The sequence below is a fragment of the Ziziphus jujuba genome, chromosome 2 (genome assembly GCF_031755915.1).
Source record: "Ziziphus jujuba cultivar Dongzao chromosome 2, ASM3175591v1".
Lineage (NCBI taxonomy): Eukaryota > Viridiplantae > Streptophyta > Magnoliopsida > Rosales > Rhamnaceae > Ziziphus > Ziziphus jujuba.
In genome coordinates, this window is record NC_083380.1 from 14,768,003 (window position 1) to 14,781,924 (window position 13,922).

At 34.0% G+C, this 13,922-nt stretch overlaps 1 protein-coding gene across 1 annotated transcript; it reads left to right on the plus strand.

The window, feature by feature from the left end:
• The first annotated feature begins 29 nt into the window (after positions 1-29).
• LOC125422624 (loganic acid O-methyltransferase-like) lies at positions 30-821 on the plus strand. Its single transcript, XM_060815026.1, has 2 exons — positions 30-142; positions 387-821. Exons 1-2 carry the CDS (start codon positions 68-70, stop codon positions 798-800), a joined length of 489 nt encoding a protein of 162 aa, XP_060671009.1. The 5' UTR covers positions 30-67; the 3' UTR covers positions 801-821.
• The last annotated feature ends 13,101 nt before the right edge of the window (positions 822-13,922 follow it).

Genomic DNA, 13,922 nt, shown 5'->3' on the forward strand with positions numbered 1-13,922 from the left:
TTTGTTGGTTGATTCTAATTATCGGAGAACAGATCCAAAAGTTGGGTACCAAGAGAGAAAAGAGAAGATGGATGAAATGGTTGCAGCTCCAATGAATGAAGGATCTGGCCTCTACAGCTACACCAGAAACTCAGCCATTCAGGTTTATATTGAATTACAGACTCCAATCCAACTCATTTTTTCAAGTTATTTAGACTTTGAAAAAATAAAAAAATAAAAAATCTAAGCAAGGTTCATGTTTAACATTGAAATGTTGAAATCTAATTGTCTCTTTCGGGTTTCCTGATTTTGGATGTAGAAATAATTTATCATGGTCTTCCTTTTTTTCTAGATTTCCATATTCAAAAAAGCCTAATAGTAAACCAAATGTTCTGTTTAATTGGCAGAGAAAAGCCATAGAGGCTGCAGAAGAACTAATCAACAAGGCAATTGCTGAGAAACTTGAAATCAATAACTTTTCTTCTTTAAAAACCTTTCAATTGGCTGATTTGGGGTGCTCAGTTGGACCTAACACATTCTTGGCTGTCCAAAATGTAATTGATGCTGTGGAGCTCAAGTATCAAAGCCAAAGACGTCTCGATTCTCAGCAATTTCTTGAGTTCCAAGTCTTCTTAAATGATCATATCTCCAATGATTTCAACCAGCTTTTCACATCTCTTCCTCCAGAAAGGAGATACTTTGCCATGGGCGTGCCAGGCTCTTTCCATGGTCGCTTGTTTCCGAAGGCATCTATACACTTTTTCCACTCTTCTTATGCTGTCCACTGGCTTTCTAGAGTGCCAAAAGACGTGGAGGACTAGACCTCTCCTGCTTGGAATAGAGGGAGTATCCACTACTCAAAAGCTTCAGATGAGGTTTTCAGGGCTTATGAAGCTCAGTGCTTATGAAGCTCAGTATGTGAAGGACATGGAGAGGTTTCTAATTGCTAGTGCAGAAGAGATTGTGTATGGAGGACTTTTGGCCCTTATTCTTCCAAGTTTCCCTAATGAAACGCACTATTCTGAAGCTCTTATGAACAGGAAAGTACATGTTTTGGGATCTTGCTTAGTGGAAATGGCCAAAAAGGTAACCAAAGATGACCCTCTTTTTCAAGTGCTACTCTAGATTTTGAGAACCTAAAGGTTATGAAAGACACCATTAAAGAAGCCTCACTGCAAAAAGTTAGGGTGTCAAACTACAACCAATGTTGTAGCCAAAAGTTCTTAATCATAAGAACTGTTGTTATCATGTTGGGGCCAAAAACCCTGTAGCTAAAAACTTTTAGCTAGAACAATTCTTCGTACATAAATCTAACCGTTGTGGTCAAAAAATTGTCAGGACCCGTCCAAAATTCCTCACCGGAACCCTAGACAAGTCCTGATCCTAGGGAAACCCTACCGGACCCTCCAATGGAAAATCCGGCAGAACCTCCCCTAAGGGTTAGACTTACTACAAATTTCCTGCACTGAAAACACACTTCTATATTCATCCCCTTATTCCTCCTACATTACTGCAATACAATTCCATAAATTGCAGCACTTCAAAATAAATAACAGTAAATCAGTGCATAATTAATAACTAAATGTCCAATACAGTATACAGAGCATTATACAAATAAATATGAAATTAATATGATGACAGATAAAGAAGTAATACAAAATGGAGAGGAAAAAGGGAAGAAATGCTCCTTGGACTTTTGGCAATGAACTGAGACGTCGGGCTCGTCCCGGACGATCAACGTCTCCCAACCTGAACCTAGGGGAACGGAATTTAAAAATATGAGATGCTAATCATCTCAGTGAGTGACCCTATCTACTGTACACTTTTAATATTAATAATATAACAAATAAAGGGATTTAATTACTCAATACCAAACAGTTAAATAAATAAATAATAATAAACATTTGAAAGTAATAATTTCTCTCAAAACCTTCACTATTCACTCCGTTGGAAATGTTCCCCTTTTAAAGCATTTTTGCAAAACCCGATTGTTCGTATGCCCAAAATCAAGGAATCATTAATTCAATAAATAATGATTAAATAATCCAAATATAAATAAAATGTAATAAAATATAATAAATAATTCTAAAACACTTTAGGGTTTGAAATTTCTATCTGAAAATTTATACTTGACGCACCACACCATATACCAGTGATGCCCTCCGATACCCAGCGTCCCGAGCATCGACTGGCGGGGAGGTTAAAGAGAGAAACTTGCATATGGCACTTCGGCGTCCCGACAGCGCCGCTGCTGAAACCATTATCCCGACCATGGAGGGGGGGCGGCTATGGCTAATATCAAACTTGCCTGCCCTCGGTCCAATGGCAACTCACGGGAGACATAATAACTTGCGCGCTAATCCACATATACAACCAGAACACCAATACTGTATGAGTGCGTCTAAAATAAATAACCCAATTTTTCAAAAATTTTCCGTGGGAATTATACCATTTTTCATATTCATCATTCCACATTTTCCTTTAACATTTCCGGTACAAAACCACCGATAACAATATACAAATAATTTTTCTCGTAACACGAGGTCCAACAAATAATGTTCCATGGGCATGATTATAAAAATTGAAACCACTAATTTAAACCAATATTTTCCTTGAAATATTTAAACCAATCATGCCCAAAAATAATATTAAAATCCAGATACAATTAATAAATGAAAATACCTTGCTCATGCATAATAAATACAATTAAATCACAATAATAATAATCGGCAATTTCTTAATAACCCAAAATTCCGTTTAGAATCAAAGGGTATATAAAGATATATAAAATAATATTTTTTCCACAATTATAATTCAATTCCACCACATGAGCATGATTCTAGATATCAAATTAACACGACATAAATATAATTAATCACCCCAAAATAATTTTTAAAGGTGGGTCACTCACCTGGAGCATCCAATTAATCCAAGATCTTTTATGGGATCAATTCCACGATGCACCCGTGCTCCTAGAACAACAACATTACACAACTCAAATAAATTAATATTTTATTCGGATAAATAATGCCCGGTACCCGGAGGGTTAAACACAAACGTTAACCAAAATTGACGAGTAATATACCGAATCGAAGCTTGAGTGACGAGGATTACGAATCCGGTCTTACTTCCCGGAGATCGGACCCGAGGTGGCCGGAATCTCGCTGGAAAGCTTTTGGGATTCAACTCTTCGATTCTCTCAAACCATCGCGAATTGGAGGAAAAGGACACCCAATCTGGGTTCAGGGGTCGAAATTAGTGGGGAGGGACCGGCAGTGCAACTGGGTACTCGCCGGAATAGTAATTTCTCTGGCGAGTTGCAGCGGTCACCTGTAACCGTCGCCGGTGGCGGCGCGACCGGTGGCCAATGGCTGAGATTTTTGGCGGTTTTGTAGATCAAGGGGAGAGGATTCCAACGGGGCCTGCGGTGAGGCAAATGGAGGCCAGACGGCGAAGAGATCTGGGTTTGAAGATTTTCGGCCCCTCGCCGAAAAATACTTCGATCCAGGCATGTCGGAGGTCCGGTAGCCTTGAAATTTGGTGGGCTGGCCGAAAATGAAGAGATGGTGAGGGGTGGTTGGTGCGTGTGGCCTGAAAGTGGCCGGAAATGGGTTAAAGGGCAGTGGCCGGTGGTGGAGGGGAAAAATCACCGTCGTCAGAAAACGCTCCGATCCGGGCGCGTCGCCGGTCGGTTGGCTGTGAAATTTTGGGGGTTGGCCAGGAATGGAGAGGCGCTCCTGCCTAGCCAACGCGTGTGGCAAGATTCGGCCAGAAAATGGTTGAGTGGCGGTGGCAGGTCGGTTCTCTCTCTAGCTCTCTCTCCTCTCCCTCTTTCTCTTTCCTCTCCTGCCGTTTTGCCAAAATAAAAGCCACCATGGGTGACACTGTTCACCAACGTGGACCTCTCAGATGTCGACACGTGGCATCAATGTTCACTTAAGCCAGATATAATAAAATATTACGGTAGTCGAAAAACTTCACACGTCTATAACTTTTTAACCAGATGTCCAATTTAAACGTGCCACTAGTCTATGAACTCATATCGACGAGCACTTTACAGCCATACAAAAGTCAAACCAAAATTCTACAACCATAAAAAGTCAACTCCTGCCACCTTTTGGACAGTTTGAATCTCGACTTGTTTGGCCCATAACTTTCAAACCGTAGCTCCGTTTTCGACATGCTACTAGTCTACGAACTCATGCCAACGTGTACTTCGTAACGGTACCTCAGTCAACCTAGAATTCCATTCGAGTCAAAAAGTCAACTTTTGACCCTTTTGGTCAATCTCGGTTAACGGTCAATCTCGGTCAAAGTTGAAAAATTTTCGTTGTACTTTGGGACGGGGTGTTACAATGGTTTTAGCCATAATAACACAATTCGTCACTAAAAAATTTGCAGTAATATAAAACATGTTCATAAACAAATGTTAATTTTACAAAATGATAATCAAGCTATAAGAATGACCATATTTTAGACAAAGTGAAAGCAAAAGAAAATATAAGCAGTGAATAGAACTTAAAAAAAAAACAAAAAAAATGAGGTAATGTAACACCCCGTCCCGAACCATGTCGGAAATTTTTGCACGTTGACCGAGGTTCACCGTTGACTGTTGACCGTTGATCGAAGGGGTCAAAAGTTGACTTTTTGATCCGGTTGGAATTCTAGGTTGACTGAGGTACCGTTACGGAGTACACGTTGGCACGAGTTCGTAGACTGGTAGCACGTTGAAAACAGAGCTACGGTTTGAAAGTTTTGAGCAAAACGAGTTGAGGTCCAAACTGTCCAAGGGGTGCCGGAGTTGACTTTTTATTCATGCAAGGTTGAGCTTTGACTCATGCATGGTTGTGAAGTGCTCGTCGATACGAGTCCGCAGACTAGTGGCACGTCCGATTTGGACATGTGGTTTAAAAGTTATGGACGTGTAAAGTTTTTCAAATACTGTATTATTTTAATATTATTTTTGAACATATAACGATGTGCCACGTGTGACTCAATGAAGGTGGCCATGTGTCACCATGTTGAGAAGCCACATGTCAACCATGTGTTAAAATCAAATTATTTTTATTATTATTTTAAATAATAATATTATTATTAATATTATTTAATTATTTTTATATATTTTATTTTATTTTCTTTTCTTTTTCTTTTTCTTTTTCTTTTTCCCCACGTGGGAAAACACCCTTCTTTTTCTTTCTTTTTTTCTTTTTTTTTTCTTCTTTTTTCCTTCTTCTTCCCCGAGCATCAAAACACGCAGCAAGCTTTTTCTCCCTTTCTCTCTCCTTTGACTCTCCACCCTCTCTGTTTGACCGGCGTTTCGCCGGATTTCAGTCGCCGGAATGCTACACGGGCCGGCCACCGGTGTAGCCCGTCCCGCCGCGAACTCAGCCACCAAATCTCCCGGCCAGCCGCCGCCGGACGCGCCCAGATCGGGCCGGCGAAGTTACGGCGGCGAGGTGAAATTTTTCCGGCGATTCTCGCCGTTTCCGACCAACCCAGCCCGTCCCATACCTCTATCCCACTATTTTCGACCCCTCTGAGTCCATTTTCGGGGTTAGTTTGCCCAAAATCCCCACCGTTTGAAAGATCCCTCAAGATCAAAACCGGCCGAAACTTCCCGATCAAATTCCGGCCACCTCCGGCGGAATTGGGGTCGATGGAGACCGGATTGGTGATCCTCGTTCCACGAGCTTCGATTCGGTATATTATTCGCCTATTTTGGTTAAAGTTTGTGTTTGACCCCCCGGGTACCGGGTATTATTTACCCGATTAAAATATTAATTTATTTGACTGTCTGTGAATTTTGTTCTAGGAGCACCGGTGAGTCGTGAAATTGATCCCGTAGTGGATCGTAGGTTAATTGCGTGCTCCAGGTGAGTGACCCACCTTCAAATTAATTTTGGGAATTTAATTGGTGAATATATTATGTGTGATTTAAATATTTAGAATTTAATTTCTATGTGCCAAATATTTATTTGATTTATTGTGAAATTATTTGTGAATTTATTGGATTTAAGAAAATGGGCATTTTACAAAATTATGCCATGTGAAATTATTTCATGGTTTTGAGGATTTTGAAATTGGTGTGGTTTTAATATTAAATTGGGCATGAATTGATTTTCAAATATTTCAAAGAAAATATTTGGTTATGTTGGTGATTTCAATTTTTATAAAATATGCCCATGGAATATTATGAGATTTGATTATGATATTTCGAGAAATTATTTATGCTTGGAAAAATGTGGATATTTGAATTGATGGATTTGGGAGTTGGTGGATTTGAAAATCATGGAATTTACGGCATTGATTATAAAGAAATTGTGGAGAATTTCCCTGGTTCAAGCGGATGGAATATACCAGCTATATTTATGCCCGCTATGCTTATGAAAAATGTGAAATTTGTTTTATAATTTAAATTTGTGGATTTTATGATTTTTAGATGCACCGTGCACGTACTGGTGTTCTGTTTATATGTGATATGGTTAGTGTGCACATGGTTGTGATTAGCGCGCAGGTGGGTGTGAGTAGCGCGCGGTTGTGATTAGCGCGCAGGTGGGTGTGAGTAGCGCGCGGTTGATATTACGAGGTTGTCCTGTGGTTGCCATCGGATGAGGGTAGGCCACCCCCCATGGCCGGGACACCAGGTTAGCAGCGGCGCAGTGGGACGCCACGCGACCGTATGCCGGTTTCTTTCTATAACCTCCTGTCTGGCGGTACCTCGGGATGCTGGGTACTGTTGGCGCCACTGGTATATAGTGGGTGCATCAACTGGTTTTCGGAACTGTGTTTTAAAAATAAATGTTTGGAAATTGTATTGGAATTAAAATTAATTATTACTGTTCTGGTATTTATTTGATGTCTTGGTTTTCGGGGAATACGAACAAAGGGTTTTGTGAAAAGGTTTTAAAAGGGGAACTTTTCCAACTGAGAGAATTGTAAGGGTTTTGAGAGAAATTATTATTTCCAATTAATTATTATTTATATACTTATTACCGTGATATTATATTGTATAGTAGATAGGGTCACTCACTGAGATGATTAGCATCTCATACTCTTAAATTTCGTTCCCCTAGGTCCAGGTTGGAGACGTTGATTGTCCGGGGCGAGCCCGACGTCTCAGTTCGTTGCCGAAGGTTCAAGAAGTTTTTCTTCCCTTTTTCCTCTCTATCTTGTATTGTTTCCGTATCTGTCATTTTATAAATTCCGCATGTAACTGTATAATGCTTTGTATACTGTATTGGACGTGTGGTTGTTCTTTATGCACTGAGTTGCTGCTGTTGTTTCTTTTGAAGTGCTGAAATTTGTGGAATCAACATGTAGTACTGTGGGAGAAATAAGGGGACAATTATAGAAGTGTGTTTTCAGTGCAGGTAATTTGTGGTAAGTAAATCCCTTAGGGGAGGCTCTGTCGGATTTTCCGTTGGAGGGTTCGGTAGGGTTTTCCCTGGGATCAGGGCTTGTCTAGGATTCTGGGGAAGGAATTCTGGACGGGTCCTGACAGGTAAAGTATTGTATAAGATGGATCATGCTTAGATTAGGTCCTTAAATTTAGGATTTGGTGCATATCAAGGTCATCCAACATGTTATGGGATAAATTTTTTCTCGTAACATGTTGCGGGATGTTGGTCCATACCAAATCCTGAACTTAAGGACTAGATGAAAACCAAAATGTGTGTAAGATATGCTACTTAAGCTGGCTCATACACATGTGTTCATGTTGCTCTTTTTCCATGAGACTACAGGGTATGATACGTGAAGAAACAGTTGACTCATTTAACGTACCAACTTTCTATGCATCTCTGCAACAAGTGGAAGCGATTGTGAAACGAAATGGATGTTTCAGTATAGAAATAATGAAGAGCCTACCTCAAGAGAAGGCGAATCCCAAAATGATGTCATCTACCCTTAGAGCTAGCTTGGAGAGCATGATAATGCATCATTTTGGATCTGAGATTTTAGAAGAGCTGTTTGATTTATTTTGCAAGAAATGCGAAGAATTATTATCCAGCTTTGAGCGAGAGGTAGAAAGCTATCTACTTGTTTTACTCAAACGCAAATATAACAACTGAGACAGAGGGACTGGTAAAGAAACAATTTGGTGATGTGATTTTAGTGTTTTAGACCAACAACAAAAGATGTAGAACCAATTTAAAGATTTGGATTTGTTATGATAGAGATGCTACAAAAAAATGTTGTGCTTAATTAGGTAGATTAATAAGATTTTTCTTTCTTATTAATCATAAACCATGTGCTTTATTATTTTTTTTACTTTTTCTTTTTTATTTATTTTATTTTTATTTTTTTTTTGAAATAAAAGATGAATAAACCATGTGCTTTAGTAGTACTTCGAAGAAAACAAAAAATGCATTATAAAGAATATATCACTGCAAGTCCTTTAAAATGAATTTTTTTCATATCAATGTTAATTAATTATCTTCAATTACCATGGAAAATTTTCAGGAAAAAAGAAAATTGAAAAAAAATAAATAACTAACTGCCATAGATAATGTTATGTACCAAATTTAATAACCAAATTTTGATAATTAATGATGTGATAGTTTATTAATAATTGTTAAATTAATAATACCATACATTCATAAAAGGGAAAACCAATGAAATAATGTAAAATCACTCAATATCAAAATTTTATTTAAAAAATTTGATCATCTAAAATTACACATTTTTTCCAACGTCTTTCCAATTTTATCCCCAAAAAAAAAAAAAAAAAAAAAAAAAAAAAAAAAAAAACAGGTCTATCCAATTTTGGAGGCCCAACATTTTAGGCCTGAAAGAAACCCCATGAGAAACTTGTAGTAGATTTTGGGCTTAGAAAGTGGGCCAAACCAATGACACCAGAAATCTGAATGGTTGTGGCTGTTCCATATGCAAAATAATGAACTGGGCTATTTTAAATCATGTCCATTTTTATTGGGAGTAATTCTTTTTGCACGACTAGATTATGTTTTTTTTTTTTTTTGCTTTGTGACTAGAATATGTTTTTGTTACACAATATTGTCCAGCTCTCATTGGCCTATAATTTTCAAATTCTTTAAAATCACATTAACCCAGTAACTTCAAGTGTTCAGCTGTATGACAGTGGGTCAATGATGATAATACGAGTGTGTATCCAATTTATGATATTTTTTTTTGCTATAACATATCCAATTTATAATCTGATGTAAGTACAAGATCACAATTATCAGTGTTTCAAGTAGCCTTTTCTGTTTCAAAATAATAATAATAATAATAACAATAATAATAGTCTTTGCAAAATTGCTCCATTAATATTTAGCATCAATCCTTCAAAATTGTCGGCTCTGTGACTCCATTAATTATTATGTATATACGTATATGATCTGCTTGCAAGCATTGCAAGCAGTCGTGCTCTTGATGTTCCCTTCTTAAATGCAAACACTCACTTGGTATCGGTACAATAATTGATGTTACATTAATGAAGGTGGGAGTTTTTTTCTAAAAACAAAATACCTAACATTTTCTTTACCCTACCGAGTAAAGGTATTTGTCACAGCTTATGGTCACAATTAGGATTTATATTGATTTTTAAATTATATATATATATATATATATACGGATTTGTTATATAAAAGATTGTTTTATTTTATAATATCAAACATCATTTTAAAATGGTTAGTTATTCAAAATAGACAAATCTAATTTATTGTATGATAAAGAGTTCATTCTAAAACAAATTAATCATTTCAAAATGATATTTGATATTAGATTTTTATCTTATAAAATAAATTTAGTTCTTTTTATAGCAAAATTATATATATATATATATATATACCATGTTGACCAATGAAAAGAGAGCATAACCATTATCAATTTGTTTAATCAAAATTTACAATTAAATCAATCTACAAATTTAAAAATTGAAAGTTTCAATTACAACATACAAAAATCAAAAATCTAACTTGTAAAATTTTATAAATAAAAAATACTCTAATAAAATTAAATTTGACCCAATAATTAATAATGCAATTGCAAGGCTGTTAGACGTTATTTGGTCAATATTAATAATTTTGACTTTCCTTTTTTTTTTTCAAAAGCCGCCACTGACCATAGCAGTATATGTCCATGGAATTATGATTGTACAATATGATTATTATTTAACATAATATAAATCACCAAGAATAATAAAAAAATAATTAAATCCCACTTGCTCAATCAAATATATATATATATATATGTATATGATAAATAAAGCAATATATATTTTATCACAAAATCATCCGAGATTCTCTGAAGCTTTCTTTATGTATAGAAAAATACTATAATGTTTCAATTGAGGGAGACAAAATTCAAACTTAAAAGATATATACAATAAACTATTTTCTCCTTCAAATTTTTATTATTATTTATAACATTATTTTATTTTATTTTGATATCTAGACTTTTCATATAGAACAATTTTCTCCAGGTTCGAAACAGCAAAGCTATAACCCAAAAAGGTTTGAAACGGTGAAAGTTATTACCAAAAAAAAAAAGTTCGAATTTAACAGTAAACTAATTGTCGTCATGCATGCTTTAATTTATCGATCTTCATCCGTAGACATCGCCATCACCCAATTAGTTGGGTCGTGGAATTGGAATATGCATTAATAATTCCTGCCAACCGACCATCCAAAACTCAGTTGCAACTAGCAATTAAAGCCTTGTCTAATACGAAGCATGAAATTAGACTGTATGATAATGATTTTGATTAATAAAAATTATATAATTGAAGATAAGATTTATATCTTGGATCAATAGCAATCTTTATTATTTGGTTTCCGGTTGACATATTTTTTTTTATTGATAACGGACATCAAGAGTTAAATATAAAATCATTGTTTAAACAAAAAGGGAGGGGGGGGGGGGGGGGGCGTGGGGGGGTAATTTTTCCACATTTGAATGTCTCTAATAAAAACCGTTTTAATTGATGACATGAAAAAGTTGCAGTTTGAAAGTGTAAATATTAATTTTTTAGATTATTTTTGTTTTAGATGTGATTATTTTTGTGTTATAAGAAAAAAATTTTGACAGGTATGCTAGGCTCTATATATATTTTTATTATGAAAATAATAAGCAATAGTTTTGGACAATGTGTTTGGCTCTAGATGCTAGTTTTTAAACTTAAATTATGAAAATCACAAAACCATTTTAGAACATTGCTCAATATCAAATAAAAAAATATATATATATATATATATATATTTAAAAACTCAAAAATAATCAAAATATTAAAAAAAATAATGATACATCTTCTTTAAAAAAAGTAATAATTTACCCACGTCACACAATCTGGTAATTAATAATACTCGATACGCTCCTGGCTTTGGAATGAAAGTTCTGTATTTTTATCTTACCCATGCAACCAAACAGTAGCAGTAATTTTCTTTTCCTTTCGTCTTCTTTTGTTTTCTTTCGATTATATTTATTTATTTATTATTTTTTTGACGAAAACAGTAGCGGCCGTCAAGTTTGAATTTTGATTTCTAATTTTATAAAGTTTTTTTTTTTTTTTTGGCTAGATTCTGATTTTATAAAGTTAATTGGATATCTGGAGACGTCATTTCCTTTTGTTTGTTTTGTTTTTCCTTAGTAATTTAAAAGTTACATAAAAATTCTTATAAAATATTTTTTTTTTTGTATTTGGCTCTATTACTTAATACTATAATAGACTTTATATTAATACTTTCAATAAGAAATAATAACAATAATAAGTGAGAGAGACAGGGATTGCTGTTGCTTTTCTTGCCGCCACAACCATCAAAACAAAGATAAAAAGTAGTTAAAATATGAGTTTGACTACGGTTCTCTTTTTTTATTTTTTATTTTTAAAAAAAGTCTTATCTTGATGAAAAGTTTTAAAATTTGTTATAAAATATTTTTTGTATTACGTACACGTTTGGCAATATTACTTAATAGACTTTATGGTAATACTTTTCAATAAAAAAAAAAAAAGTGAGAGAAACAGAGATTGCTGGTAACTTTCTTGCTGCCACTAAACATCAAAACAAAGATAAAGTCAAACTATGAGTTTTGCTATTTTATAACATGTGATAATGATTAGTAATACCGTGATTGGTAATATGCTAATGTTTATAATAAAAGTCAAACTAATGTGACTTAGACAATGTTTACTTATAGAGGCTTTTTTATTTAAAAGCAATATTTTTTTTTAAAAAAAGTTAATTTATTCTAAAAGAAAATAATAATAAAATATGTAATTATGTAATTAATTAATTATTATTAATTGAATTTTTACACAATATAATTGGAGAATAATTTTTGAATTAGCTATAAATTAATATAACCTAAATATCAACACTGTTAATTTTTTTACCACATAGATAATAATCCACATTAATCATTGAAAGTGCTATTAACAGCCACTTAAATTAGCAGGTGATATATAAATCTTACTAATAATGGCTAATAGTGATGACAACTAATATTTTTTTTTAAATATTAATTTCTTTTACCTAATGAAGTATATAAATTTGTACAATCTAAATATCAATACTTTCAAATTTTATGCCACATAGACAGTACTGTATATTCACTATTGAAAATGTTATTAGATAACCACTTAAATTACCATATCATATATGGATTCCATGAATAATGATTAATAATGGCTGCAAATAATATTTTTTAAAAATATTTTTTTTCCTTTAGCAAAATGATAGTTGTGAATTTGAATCAAATATCTTTCTCTATGTACTAAACTGTTTCTTTTTACATGCCTCAACATTTCAACTGCTACGCTACCAACACTAACGGATTTCTCCATTGACAGGGATCGGCATTTTCTCTTCTCATTTTTATTTTTATTTTTATTGCTAGTATTCATGTTCCGCAATCATATTGTACTAAGAAATGAGGTTTTAAAAAATAACTATGAAAACTAAAATAAAATTTTATCACTAGTAGGATAGAAAGGACAAAAAAATTCTTATTTTATCAGTAGATCTAATTTTTAATGATAAAATAATAGACGAAAAAAATAATTCTAATGATTGAGCACCTCTGCCTATACCATAAAAGCATGTGTTCGAGTTATAGGGATAAAAGATTTAGAATAATTTATAATATTAAAAAAATTGATAAAAAAACAAATAAAAAATAAAAAATGCGTGTCATCTACTCCATAGTTATAAGAAGAAACTTGTTAAGAAGAAAGAGATAGAGAGAGAGAAATAAGTTTACTAATAATACCCGACACTAAGTAATGATCTCGAATATTTAATAACTTGTTTTAATTGAGTTTTATTTATGGATTCTGTCCAACTTTTGTGTTCTCATTTCCAAGCATAATATATTGTCTATTTATTTAAAAGACAATTATTTTTTATTTATTTATTTTTTTTCGGGGTCTTTCTTAGTACTGCTTTTTAAATTACATCATACCATTAGTGGGACATAAATAGGATAGACAAATGAGACAGAAGATCCTGATTCCGAGTGGCATTTCTCGAAATGAATGACACCATACTAAGTGGAAGTTTGGGTTATATGATATATTAAAGTTATTATTATTACTATTTTTTTTCCTTTGGCAAGTAATGAGAAATAGTATTTATTTATATGAGTTTTGCTATAGCAAGCTTCTTATTGTAAACAAAATGCTTAATGTGAGTTTCACTGGTCATGTAACCCAAAAAAACATGATTTCTTTTTCGATTTTCTTTCTTTTGCTTTAATATTATTATTCATGTTTGTTAGAGTTAGTGATCCGAATTTTTGTTGACCCGACCCGAAAAGCTCGCGGTGCGACCCATTTGGTTAAACTAATTTTGGAGAAAAATTTGGGGCTCTGCGGACCGGTTCAATTTTAAGGTGTCTTCCGTATAATATATATTTTGATGCTTTTGGGGTTTTTCGGCTGTAATTGGGGTTTTAAAATATCGCGCAATTTTACTCACCTTTGTACTAAT

Bases quoted from the DNA above. Each gene is read 5' to 3' on its own strand.
- LOC125422624 (XM_060815026.1), top strand. From the start codon at position 68: ATGGATGAAATGGTTGCAGCTCCAATGAATGAAGGATCTGGCCTCTAC. The intron at 143-386 runs GTTTATATTGAA...TTTAATTGGCAG, and splicing joins CCAGAAACTCAGCCATTCAG to AGAAAAGCCATAGAGGCTGC.